Source organism: Solea senegalensis, linkage group LG11 (assembly GCF_019176455.1).
Source record: "Solea senegalensis isolate Sse05_10M linkage group LG11, IFAPA_SoseM_1, whole genome shotgun sequence".
Taxonomy (NCBI): domain Eukaryota; kingdom Metazoa; phylum Chordata; class Actinopteri; order Pleuronectiformes; family Soleidae; genus Solea; species Solea senegalensis.
This window is the reverse complement of record NC_058031.1, coordinates 13,788,121-13,800,442: the sequence shown is the minus strand read 5'-3', so window position 1 is coordinate 13,800,442 and position 12,322 is coordinate 13,788,121. Positions and strand designations below refer to the sequence as shown.

General features: G+C 39.9%; 1 protein-coding gene across 3 annotated transcripts in view; it reads left to right on the top strand.

Moving 5' to 3' along the window:
* The window catches only part of pex14 (peroxisomal biogenesis factor 14), a 42,624-nt gene extending 31,159 nt beyond the window's left edge, over positions 1–11,465 (top strand). Inside the window, exons 7-10 of one of the 3 annotated variants that reach the window (XM_044038712.1) lie at positions 1,818–1,915; positions 7,239–7,330; positions 9,037–9,445; positions 10,846–11,465. In XM_044038712.1, the coding sequence (XP_043894647.1) occupies positions 1,818–1,915; positions 7,239–7,330; positions 9,037–9,445; positions 10,846–10,869 (623 nt within the window). In that variant the 3' untranslated portion in view covers positions 10,870–11,465. Of the gene's footprint in view, positions 1–1,817; positions 1,916–7,238; positions 7,331–9,036 lie in introns of all 3 variants that reach the window. The other 2 variants (XM_044038710.1, XM_044038711.1) reach the window with 2 other exon arrangements.
* Positions 11,466–12,322: the final 857 nt, after the last annotated feature.

The following is a 12,322-nucleotide window of genomic DNA, read 5'->3' as shown; positions in this document are numbered from 1 at the left end:
TGACTCCCATTATGATTTGCCTACAACTTCACACAGACAATTAATGAATGGATCTTGGAACTCCTTCAGCGTGCCCAGCCTGTAATGGAATTGTGCGGCTGTTTGGGCACTCTGTCGGTGGGAGCCATATTGGTGACCAGCTGGCCATTAAAGACAGAGACAGCCCTGGACATATGTAGTGTACATTATATTGAGGTATTTACTGAATAATTTACTGAATATACAATGTGCACCCTCCTCACAGCAGCTGCAAGCCCCACACACATCATCTTGTCTCAGATTCTTTCTCTCACGCTCTCTCTCTCTCTCTCTTATTCTCTCTCTCTATCTATCTATCTCGCACATACAGTATACACTCTGCATCTGCAGCCTCTTTCTGATTCATGCTTGGCCAAAGTCATTGACTTCATTATTTTTGGCTTCTTATTTATGACAACTACCAATAAGAAGTCGTGCATTTTTGTCAAGAGTCTGAGAGACAATGGAGTTGACTTTGTGGAGAGCCATGAAAAGGGCTGGTCTATGAATTGCTTGGCTGAAGTGGCTGAAAAAGCACTACCAATTCAGGAGGTACATCATTACAGGCTGGCAGACAGACCCGCACATCTGGATAAGATGTTCTGTGGTGAAGTGGAATTGGAGACTAATAGGGCGGCTCTTGGCTTTGCGTGCACACCCTGTCACAATAACACCTTTTTAAGCTGGATGTCTGCAGTATTTTAGTTTTATTACCTTCTCCAAAAAGGTAAACCCGGTAGCAAACTCAGATTGTTTGCACAATGGCTTTTTTTTTTTGGCCCTCACCAACGATCCTGCTCAAACTCGTATTCTGTCAGATTCTGTGACTATGAAAAGATCAAACATTTCAGCACCCCACCCATATTGATACAACTCCACCCATTTAAACACAGGTGTCACTACAAGATATTAGTGTCTTTGAAAGATCAAATATTTTGGCTGTGTTGGTTTTTCAAAAGAAGCATGGACTCCAAGCTTGACTCTGTCTTTTGTCCTGGCCTGGGTAACTTAATGTGAGAGAAAGGTTCTTTACATCCTGTCCAGCCAGCAGCAGCTCAGGCTTTTAACCATTGGCCTGACAACCTCAGTAGTGGACCGCCACAATATCTGTTGATGTTAATCCTATTAGGCTTGATTTAACACTTTACACGCCCATGATTTATATGAATGTTTATTGGTTTTCTGTAATATAATCAGCTCGGGGAAACTTAATGCATTGTTTGGTAATACACGCGTGACTGGAAGCAGGGGGCAACAAACTGTGCCTGGTGTTATTTGAAATCATACACCCACATCCAACACCAACACTTGAACTAATTCAATCTTCAAAGTCAATGGAAAAAGAACAATATTTATTAGGATTAGGGGGGACATTTTGTCTGGCAGCCTCCTCCCAAATAAGAGCCTTGTTTTTTCCTTTGTTGATCGTTTGAGGATTTAAGATGCATTAGAAGGCAGTGTCTGGGTGGATAATGGAAGGTTAGAGACTGTTATTTGATTTAAGTTCAGACACTAGAGATTAATATCCCCATTCTATGTACCCCCACCCCCACCCTCCACCGGTGTCTCTGACCAAAATGCTGCGACTAAAGTTACGGGGTATTAGCTTTGATTATAATTCTTGGAGCACAGCTTTGATCATTGGAATAAGTCGGACCTCATCAGCTCTGTCGTCTCTGCAAAGAAGACTTGGTTTTGTGCCACTAAAACAAACACTTCACACACCCTTATTTCCTTGTTTTCAAAATTGTTTTTGAATTTGCTAAATTTACCGTCTGTTGTTCTGCTTGTTTCCACAGTAAGCCAGCTGCAGCAGACCCTGGGATCAATCCAGGAGCTCCTGATCCAGCAGCAGCAAAGAATGCAAGAGCTCTCACAGGAACTGACTACAGTAGAGGTAACTACCCCGTGTCACCGGCATACTGTATCAGCATTATTCACTATTCACACACACACACACACACACATAACCAGTTTAGAATATTGGTGGCTTTAGTTGAAAGGTTGAGATTCAGGGTTTCATTCTTATTTCAAATTGTTCCTCACACTAGTTCACTGCATCCTCATATTTAGCCAAATTCATTCATCAACGTGTTAAGTCCGGTTGAAAACAACAGTAAAGTCTAACTTAATAAATCTGTTAAAACTGGTGAAATTTGTGTTATATTATCTCACTGTAAACCAACAGGAGATAAAACAAATTTAATAAGCTTCCTTGTACTTCAGATATTAAAGTTTGCAGACTTCCTTTTTAAAAGTCTGTTTTGTTGTGATTAATGATTTGTGGCAAGGTAGACAGGCAGTAACTCTTAAATTGCAGAAGAGCTACGTAAACGAAAAAAATTCAGGTTCAAACCTCCAGATTGATGAGCAGAGCTTTCTCGAGGCCTCTGTACTAAAAACTCTTTCGCTACAAAGAGTCGTAACTACCTAAGACGGACAGCCTTATTATACTGTATATCATCAGAACACAAGCTGCAAAATAGTATGATGCATCTCATCATGGGACCATAATCTTTAACCGTATGGTCATTCGTCTTCGTCTTGATTTTTATAGACAGTGTTCATAATCTTCTCAAAATCATAAGTGTTTAGGTGAATTGCACTGTGAGTGATTGTTCTAAAAACTTATGTGCAAGGATGAAATGTTTCTTGCTTTTATAACGCTGCTCATAAATCACTTAATGATCTCTGGGCTCTTAAAAAGTGCCTTGGAAGAGACAATCTTAGACAATGTTTTATGTCCGCAGCTGTTAAGCACACGGGTGTTTCACTGTAGCATCTGGATATCCCAGGAAAACATATGCAGACACATCTGTTTCAACACAAACAAGGAAGAAAAATATGAATCTCTTCCCTGGACAAGGTTCATCAAAAACTGACAACTCATATCTAATTTGATGCTGCTTCAAGTTCTTAGCCACACAGAATCTCTGGTGTATAAAACAGTGGTACCACAAAGGAGCATGTGTGACTGCATGGTAGCAATGATATGATTTGAACCCACACTGGTTTGAAACAGGCCTAGTTGAGGTGTAGTGTCAGACAGACTGACCAAGGATGTCATTTCTTTTCATTTATCATCTTCAAATCATAGATTGGATTCAAAATCGTTGATCTTAAATTTCCCTGAGAGTCGGCACAAGGCCGTCTGTTGTCTCAGGCCGTGAAGGAAATTGGGAAATTGTTTTCATGTCCGGGATGTTTGATGAGAAACACATGTTGGTGCTGGCGAGCTACTTATCATTCACCGTTTGTGGCTTTCGGGGTTTGCTTCACCACGCTGCTCAAAGTACACCACGCTTAGCAATTATACCTCTCAACGCGGAAATGTGCCTTTAACCAAAAACACATGGAGACTTCTGTTTCCTCAGCTGCTAAGTAAACATTTCTCGTAGTTTGGAAACCGCTCACTTGTGGAGTATGTTTACTGTCCCGAAACGGGGGAATTCCGTATGAAAGTGAATTAACTGACTCTGTGACACTGTGTCCACACACAGCATGCCTTGCGCTGATGCTGCACATTTCCAGACTGCAGGGCCTAAGGCAATTGCTCTCTTTTTGAACATTTCCTCAGTTATCATGACTCTTGGAAAAAACAATAATGAATGCTCCTGTATTCTACTGCAGGTGTTAAAGATTGACTTTCCTGAGGGTTAGTCATCCCTGATGTTAAACGGCTAGGTCTATTTCTGCTCCATTATCATCACAAATCTGACTGTTAACCGTGTTTGCCCTACTGTCTCAACTCACTGATCGTTCTTTTTATTAGTGGATCCCACATAGAAGATTAGAAACCGCCTCTTTGCTTGTGTGAGACACTCTGCCAGTGGGAAAGTGCATAAATAGAGTGAAATCAATTGCATTGTACCAATGTTTCCACTCAAAAACCCTCCTCTGGGGACTTCCCTTTGAAACTAATTCCATCATAAATATACATGTGTTACACGAAAACACACTGCCTGCCGACGGAGTAACTGTGAATTAATTTGCCTTCAGACTCTCTTAAACAAGGCTTGTTAAAGATCTTATCTTGTTGCTAATGGTCCACAGGCATTTATCTTCATTTATCCAGATGCGCTGCCGTCCTTGGGTGCTGCTGGAGTTGATGTTCTTTTTTTTTCCCATTTGTTGTGTATGTGTGTGTGCGTGGATATATGTATGTGTATGTGTTTTCTTTCCTCCTTTTTTCCTCAAAGCACTTCATTAACCAGCAAAAAGGCTGACCTCCATCGCATAGACATATTACTTTCAAGGCTTTTAAACCATTTAAAGGAAATCTTTACTATGTACAGTATTTACACATTAGAAAATAAACACAGCCAGTGCCATGGTGGTTGATAATTTAATAGGTGGCACCAAGTTGTGTTCCTGTTTTTGGTTGGTTGCTTCATTTGTCATGCCTCTGCACTGGTGACTGGTGTTTTTGCGTTGTCTGTCCCTTCTTGTGAATGCAATATCTCAGGAAGCTGGTGAGATCATTTCTGTCTCATTCTTGTGAGAGTTATACATCAGGGATAATGAAGAAAGTAACTTGAAGTCAAGAATGAATTGTTAGTGAATATTTAGGTCTCTAAATGGAATAATACATTTTAAAATTTGATAGCGATGACTTCCATTTCCATAAAAAAACAAAAAACTATGCACTTATTAAACTGCTTCAAAGTTTTCAATGTATATATTTTAAGTCTGGACAAACATGAAAATAAACAGCAACTTTTTAATCGGTAGACGTAAACAACCATGAGGTGGTAATTCTAGTTTGTCGGATGTATATTTATCCATGATGCACAGTTCATCTGCAATTATGCTTTCCGTCCTGCACCTGTACACCAGGATGTGTGAAAGAAGTCAAACATCACTCAAAACAAGAGCATGCTTGTTCAATTCTCAGTTCCCTCCTAAATAAAACCACAAAGCTTTGTCTGTAGGCTGTAGGACAGTGTTATCACAAGGTAGTGTACATACACGTTCATCTTATTACTAAGAGAAAATGTACATAAAAAGTTTTGAAGTATGCACAGTAGTAAAAGGTCTTTACCATCTGCATTAGTTCTCATGTGATTATGCAGTAATGATCATAGAGTGCTCATTGTTCACAACATCATGATGTTGATGGGTGTTGTGGCTCACATGATCCTATTTTACGATTAATTCTATAGTAGGTAGTAATAATAATAATAAGAATAATAATTGTAAGAATAATAATTCAGAGGTAAAGCTCCATGTTCTGATTTTTTAAAGTGTGTGTCTTTTCAGAGCTGTTAAATATTTTTCAGTCAAATATTCTTATAACAAACTGTGTACTCCATCAGATATGTGTCAGTAATTCAGCCAGGCCTTCTAAAATCAGATTCTAAGCCGGCAGCCTACTTAAAATCTCTCCAGTCACCGATAGTCCACCACCACTCAACCCACCTAAGCACCCACTGCACTTAACACAAGATTCTTCCACAACGTGTGTGTATAAACACTGACATAATGTATCTCAAAGCTGAAATCCAGTCCTGGCCCAACATTTAATTAGGTTTCCTCAGACTTAATTAGACATATGTCAGAGGTAGTGTTGTGTGACAAGCCTTGATGTGAGATATTATATGGTGCTGCTCTGCAGATAATGCAAATTATGGATGTAGCTAGCGGTTAACAGTTATATTCTACAGCTTTTTTTCTGACATGAAGTGCATCGAAATCCTCATTTATGTCAGCAAACTAAATATCTGCTTTGGAAGTCTTTTTAGATCAGCGTATATAACAATTCTTGCAAAATGGGAGAGCAGCAGAATCTGGCGTTATTATACTGCTGCCTTGGGGAGGCAAGGGATTAAGATGGTTCTAATGAGGTGACGACTGTAATAAGAGTGTCTTCAGCTGGCCTCCAATGCTCTCCTCCTGAAACACGGCTCCTTATCAGCGAGGTTTAGGAGCCGATAAGAGCCAAAAAAAAATCCTCTTTCCCATCCTCATCTCCTTTTCTTTCTCCCCTCACTCCTCTTGCCTCCCTCCTTCTACTGTAAATGAGCCCGATCCCTTTCACATGTGATTCAATTAATTTCTTTTAGATTTAATTACAAGTGAAAGAGTTGAAGTTATCCTTCCACCCTCAATAGGGGGTCCACACTTCCTAACAAGCTTCCCATGGTGAGTCAGAAGAGTCTTAATTACAGTTTTTACTTTTCTTTTATCCCATTTTCCCTTGTCTTCTGCCTTTTCTCTCTCTTGTCAGTCTGTCCTCCTGCTCCTGCACACTTAAGCTCTTTATTTAGGAATCGACTAAGAATGGCAAGCAATTAGATACATCACCGGTTCCTAACTATTTTTCCTTAATAGCTGAACAAGGCTCATTCATGCTGGTTCGTCACAGGTTGCATTAATCAATGGTGACTGTTTGATTTGAGAGTATAGTAGAGGTGAAGCCCCTACTTCTTCCCATTTTAGTTGTTTCTATTCATTTACTTGTTACCCATTAGTCTACAGGACATTTTTTCTTTTTCCTCTGGGCCTTTGTCAAAACTTGTCATTTTATAGCTACCATTGTCAAAATATTACCTATCTCTAAAATGAAAAAAAGACATTTTCAGCAGCAATTTGGCATTCAAATATTTTTGTGTGTATACCCTGTAGCATTTTAAGCTGCACCTGTTTTGTGTGTGTGATATTTTCTGGCAAATACTGCTCTTGTCAGGACCAGCAGTCCTAATGGAGACAAAAACCTGGTCATAATATGGCAGAACCTCATTTCTGAGGAACAGGTTGAGTTTATGGCTGTCCAAATGAATGGAAGCACACCTAAAATGGATAGGTGTGTGTGTATGTGTAATACACCTTTTGATAAAATGTAAAAAGAAAAGAACAAACTGTAAAGCTATGGTCTGCTTTCATGAATGGAAAAGCAGACCGTTGCTTTGGCCGTTGTTCAAGATTCTTTATCCAAAACATGAGACACTGGCCTGATGTTCTCTCGATACCATGGAAAATTATGTAAAAACAACACGATTTGCAGACTCCAGAGCATTTGAGGCCATAAAGGTGGCTGAAGTGCAATAGCTTGTTTTCCTATCTGCTGTCACCGGCTGTTGTGCAGCTTTTAGCATTAGCAATCACCATATTTGTTCACCTTGTGACCTGTGGCCTTTTTTTAAACAAAGCTGGGTTTTGCATTTGACCTGAACAGTGTTTGTTCAGGTTTGTGTTGAGTGTTAATTGTGTTTGTCCTATAGGCAACATCTTCAACCAACCGCATCCTGGACAACCAAACAATTGGAGAGCTGAAGCAAGAACTTGCCTCTTTGAAGGGCTTACTACTCAGCAGGTAACACAGTGATCCTGTGTGTGTGTGTGTGTGTGCTTTGCGTGCGTGTGTGTGTGTGTGTGCACATGCGTACATGCGTGTGTGCTAAATTTTGACTTCCTGATGCTCCTCATTGTTTAACAGAGATGAATTACTGTCTGTGTCAAACACATACAATGTGTTATAAAACTACTGCTCTTTTATATTAGCTTCACTCTTAAGATACTCGATGTCAGTGACATCATACCAACAGGTTAAAAACAAATCTGAAGTTTGTTACAGAAGTTGTGTAGCTTGTTCTTGATGAGTGCGTATACCAAACTTTAAAGTGAACTGAAACCGGAGAACATTGGCTAGTTGTTTCCAGTGCTTTCAGTGCTCAGTTGTAGTCACATGAGTGAAGTCCAGAAGGTTTTACACAAGGCAAGGCAACTCTTGCATATTTGAGGTATGTGGTGTTTGAATGCTCTCAAAAAAGCCAGCAAATGAAGCTAAGATTTTTAGTACTGTACACATAGGAATTATAAAACAACCATTGTGCATATGTCTTTGCAGAGTCACTTCTACAGTGGAGAATTGTTGCAGTTGGCCTGAAAGTTTGTGTTTGTGTATGAATAAATAAAATAAAAGAACACATAATGTCACATTGCTCTTCCAAATTGCACACTTAAAGCATAATCATTAATCTCAAAGATGTTTAATCTCACAGGCACTAGAGGTTATAATACTGATTGCACCATTTCTTTTACTTCACAACTTGCCTCGGCCAATTAGCATACTGCAGGCATCAGCTGGTCTTCTGTGTTTTACTGCTTTTATTGGTTAGCAAGATAACCACACATGCATAATTGTTCTTGTGCAACTTTTTGTAATTTTATGAGTACAAAATGAGAGACAACTATAAAACTACAACAAGAGAAATGAAAAATCTTCTGTGAATGATTATTTCATTCACTTATTCTATGTTAATACAAAATTGAAGGTATTTTGTGACCGTGGTTTAAAAATATCTCACCGTGTAGATCTCTTCCAGCTTGGTTCTTCAATCTAGTCAGGCACATTTCAGCTCAGTCACCCCCATTAGCATGCATGACTATGTATCAGTGTCTGTAATGAAGGCTGAAGTAATGGTGTACATCAAAAAAACAGCAAGGACAAAAATTGCCTCAGAACTGTCTAGTTGAGCATGTTTTGTTCCCCTCCTACATTCTAATCAGTAATAATCCCATCATCGTTTGCTTTCCTGGCTTCACCTGGATTCACACAATGGTAAAGACTTGAATTAGAAAATAAAGTCTCAGTATCACCATCTGTCTCCTAACTCGTTCCTTTCCTGTTCTAATGATCCAAATCATCCCCAAAGTTTTTTTTTTTTTTTTAAACCACCAAGAAGTGCTGATCACGTTACAACTCAGGGTTGTCCTTTTCATCTTAAAAGCTGCAGTCGGTGTAATTAAAAAAAATCTTCAGCACCTTAACCAGGTGTGGGGAACATCTGGCAGTTTGGGGGAGGGGGATTTTCTTTGTTGTAGTTATGAGAATTGCAAAGGATGCATAGTGTGTGTTTGTGCATGTTCAAATGTTATGCATGTAGTTTTGTGGTTTGTGGCCAAATGATGACCGATTTGATCATGGGAAAGCGCTTTCCACAAAGTGTGATCACTGTGATGTTTTTGATGAGGTCATAGTCAGCTCTCGTTTCTCTCGTGTCTGGTCTGTTTCCGCAGGAGACAATTCCCCTCTACCCCCTCTATTCCTAAAATTCCCTCATGGCAAATTCCTCTGAAGCCACCTTCAGCACCCAGCTCGCCTTCGATTAACCACACCAACAGCAGCAGTGACATCTCTCCTGTCAGTAATGAGTCTGCCAACTCCTCCCCCGTCAAAGATGGACACCACAACCCCCAGGATGCACTGGGAGGACCTGATGGAGCTCTTGGTATTAACGGAGATGCCAGCATTATCAACCTCGGCACAGTGTTGCCCCTGGACTTGAAGGACCAGGTCCGCATGGAGGTGCAAGGGGAGGAGGAGCGGAAGGAGGAGGATGATGTCAGCCACGTCGAGGAGGAGGAGGAGGGCCTAAGCATGCAGACAGAGGATCGGCGAGGTGGAGACGGACAGATTAATGAACAGGTGGACAAACTGAGGCGACCCGAGGGTGCCAGCAATGAGAGCGAGGTGGATTAGACCGCAGTACAAAGCACAAAAACACTCTCCAAACACCACTTCCTATTTCTGCTGATGGCTTTGTTTCAATCTGCTGCTCTCTACTCGCACTCATCATGTTTGTTTAAAAAAAAAAAAAAATTTATAATAATTCTCTCTTCACCGTCTGTTTCCACTTGTTTCCATAACATCTTAATCTTGAGCAAAATGAGGAGTAGGCATGGGCGTGATAAGACGCAAAACTGACAAATATTGTCTAGTTGACACATGGCTTACCTCAATTTACTTTTCATCATGCAAACTAAATGACGGCACGCAGAGCTGAGTACCATTTTGTGACTGTACTGACAAATGATAAGAAATAGTCAAATCAGGAGTTAAAAAAGCTGTACGCTGAACTCACGCATGTGACTTTTAATTTCCATGATTTGATCAGATAATACACAGCTTTGCATTGGTGGTGTAGTAATTGCTCTAATTGTATCTTTCATACACAGACCAAAGAGGCAATGCTGCAGAGAATAGCTCTGCCGTACGGTGCAGCTGTAGGTCAGGAGTCATATGTTGGTGCTTCAGTCAAAGTTACTGTGAGCTTCCAGAGAAGCATTAACACAGTTTGTCTCCCTGGTGATGGCAATAGGGGAGGACAAGTTCTTCCAGGGCCACAGCTTTTAGCCTCTTTTATGTGTCCTTTCGCATTGGTGTCAGTCTGTCAATAATTCACAAGGCCAGCAGGGTGGCATTTGGGTGAAATAAAAGCCCTGAAATTTGAGATTAGAATGTGATGACGGGCTTTGTTCCATGCCGGTGTCAGAGTGTTCATAGGCTCAAAGGAGGGGAAGATAAATGTTTTTTCCCCCGCTTTGCTTTTTCACTGAGGGCTGAATTGCACATCTCTGTGCATGCGCTCGTGCGAGGCAGGCAAGAGAAACCAGGTTGTCTGCTGAGCTGTATCTGTGTCTCCAGCAGGGCAGCTGATTTGGTTTGTGAAGTATGTTAATAATCAAATGATCAACAAATAACAGATGTATTAGTTCATGCAGCTTGAAATGTCAAGGAGGCTAAAAGAGGAAATCTAATACAGAAAGCCCAGTTGCATTGTATTATTTTCCGTGACAAACCCTCGGGTCCAAATTATGTATGGCCTCCTACAGTGAATAATCTTTACAGAAAACCACCACCGATATTTTGTAATTAAGCTGCAATAAGACAACAAGGGCTGCCACAGATGGAAGTTGCAGAACTCACTTGTTTCGACTCGGTGTGGAGGTGGATGGGGGAAGTTAGAAAAAAAAAAAATTGCCCCATGATTGAAAAGGAAAGCAATGAATGAATACTTGACTTATTGAATTACTCACTGTCTCCAGCTAACAAGAAGAGTCCATGAGTGAGAAGGAGGGATATCAGCTCTCGTGCCATTTCCACCTCCAACACATGGCCGCCATAGGAACACAGAAAAGGTAGATGGACTCTGAACATTTCTGTGCGACACCAAGTTCTTGTCTACACGTGGCTTTTTAGTTATGTTCATTTAGTTCATGTGAAATGCTAACAACAGTGCAGCATCCTGTAAATTGTATTTTTTATTTAGTAGAAATGAATTTGAATGGGTAAATAATTGTGGTCTCAAGACATTCAGACTCATGTGGTGTAATTTATGCTTCTGTGGTTTCAGTCCTCTCTAAGTTTCTGACCAATGGTTAAGTGTTAGCCACAATACACCACTGTTATAAATTTGGGTTATATTTATTCTACATTAAATGAAAACGTCTGACAAATCTAATATTACTGTAATTTTATCTCTATTTTGTACATTTCTTGCATTCAGTTACATCTTTTTCTTGGAGCCACATAAGTTTATTTTGAGACATACACATCTTAGTACTTGACTTCTGTTAAAAACTGCTGATTGTAAATTCTAATTGAATAGCGTGTACCTACTTTGTATGTACGTCATTTCAATTAACATTAAAGAAAATGAAAATGACCATGAAAAGCTTCGATCACACACAGTTGTAAGTTGTTGATGGAAGTTGTGTCACATCTTTTTTTTGGCTTTCCATATCTCTGAGGTGTTTGAATAAATTTAGGTACCTTTTGTGGAGCGATGACGTTTTTTGCAATGCTCATGTCAAGCAATAAAAATTCTAAATTTTCTGTTTGGTTGTAATAAATTAGACCGTACAATACTCTCTATTCCATAAGACAACTTTTTGTCACACTCTGAAATAATAGCAGAACTGTACATTTTCACCATTTGAGAAGGAAAAAAAAAATCTAAATATTCAAACACCAGTGAATTCAGAAACCATTCACAAACCAAGTCAGTTTCACATTAATCTCTCTGGTTCCTTTTCATTTAGATGTGATGTGTCTTTAAGACCAGATACACGTCAGTTTGTGTGTGTGTCATGAATCATGAACCACCCAGTAGTGAATTTTCAGAAATCATGACAAGGCAGGGACTTTTGCCCTTTTTCAGCGTACACTCTGGAAATGAGTAAGTGACACAGTTATACATTAAACATGTGAAGATTTGTTTATTTCTGTAGGTTGGTTGCCAGCGTCTGTCTTTGGCTTTCTGTTGTGGGAGTGCTGCCTGCTTGAGTAGGATTTCCCATTCCATTTTGAACACATTAAATATTACACAAACATATTTAGGTTTTATAGTTTTCAAATTGCTTGTTTTAACTGTTTAATCTTACAGCACTCAATACTGAGGTAAGGTGAGGCAGGCAGAGAGGGGGAATAAAGAAAGGTAGTTTCAGATTAGCAGAGACGGAAGGAAAGTAACAATTGTTCACAGTAATCGGATGTCAGTAGAGTGGATCTTCTTGGTCATGC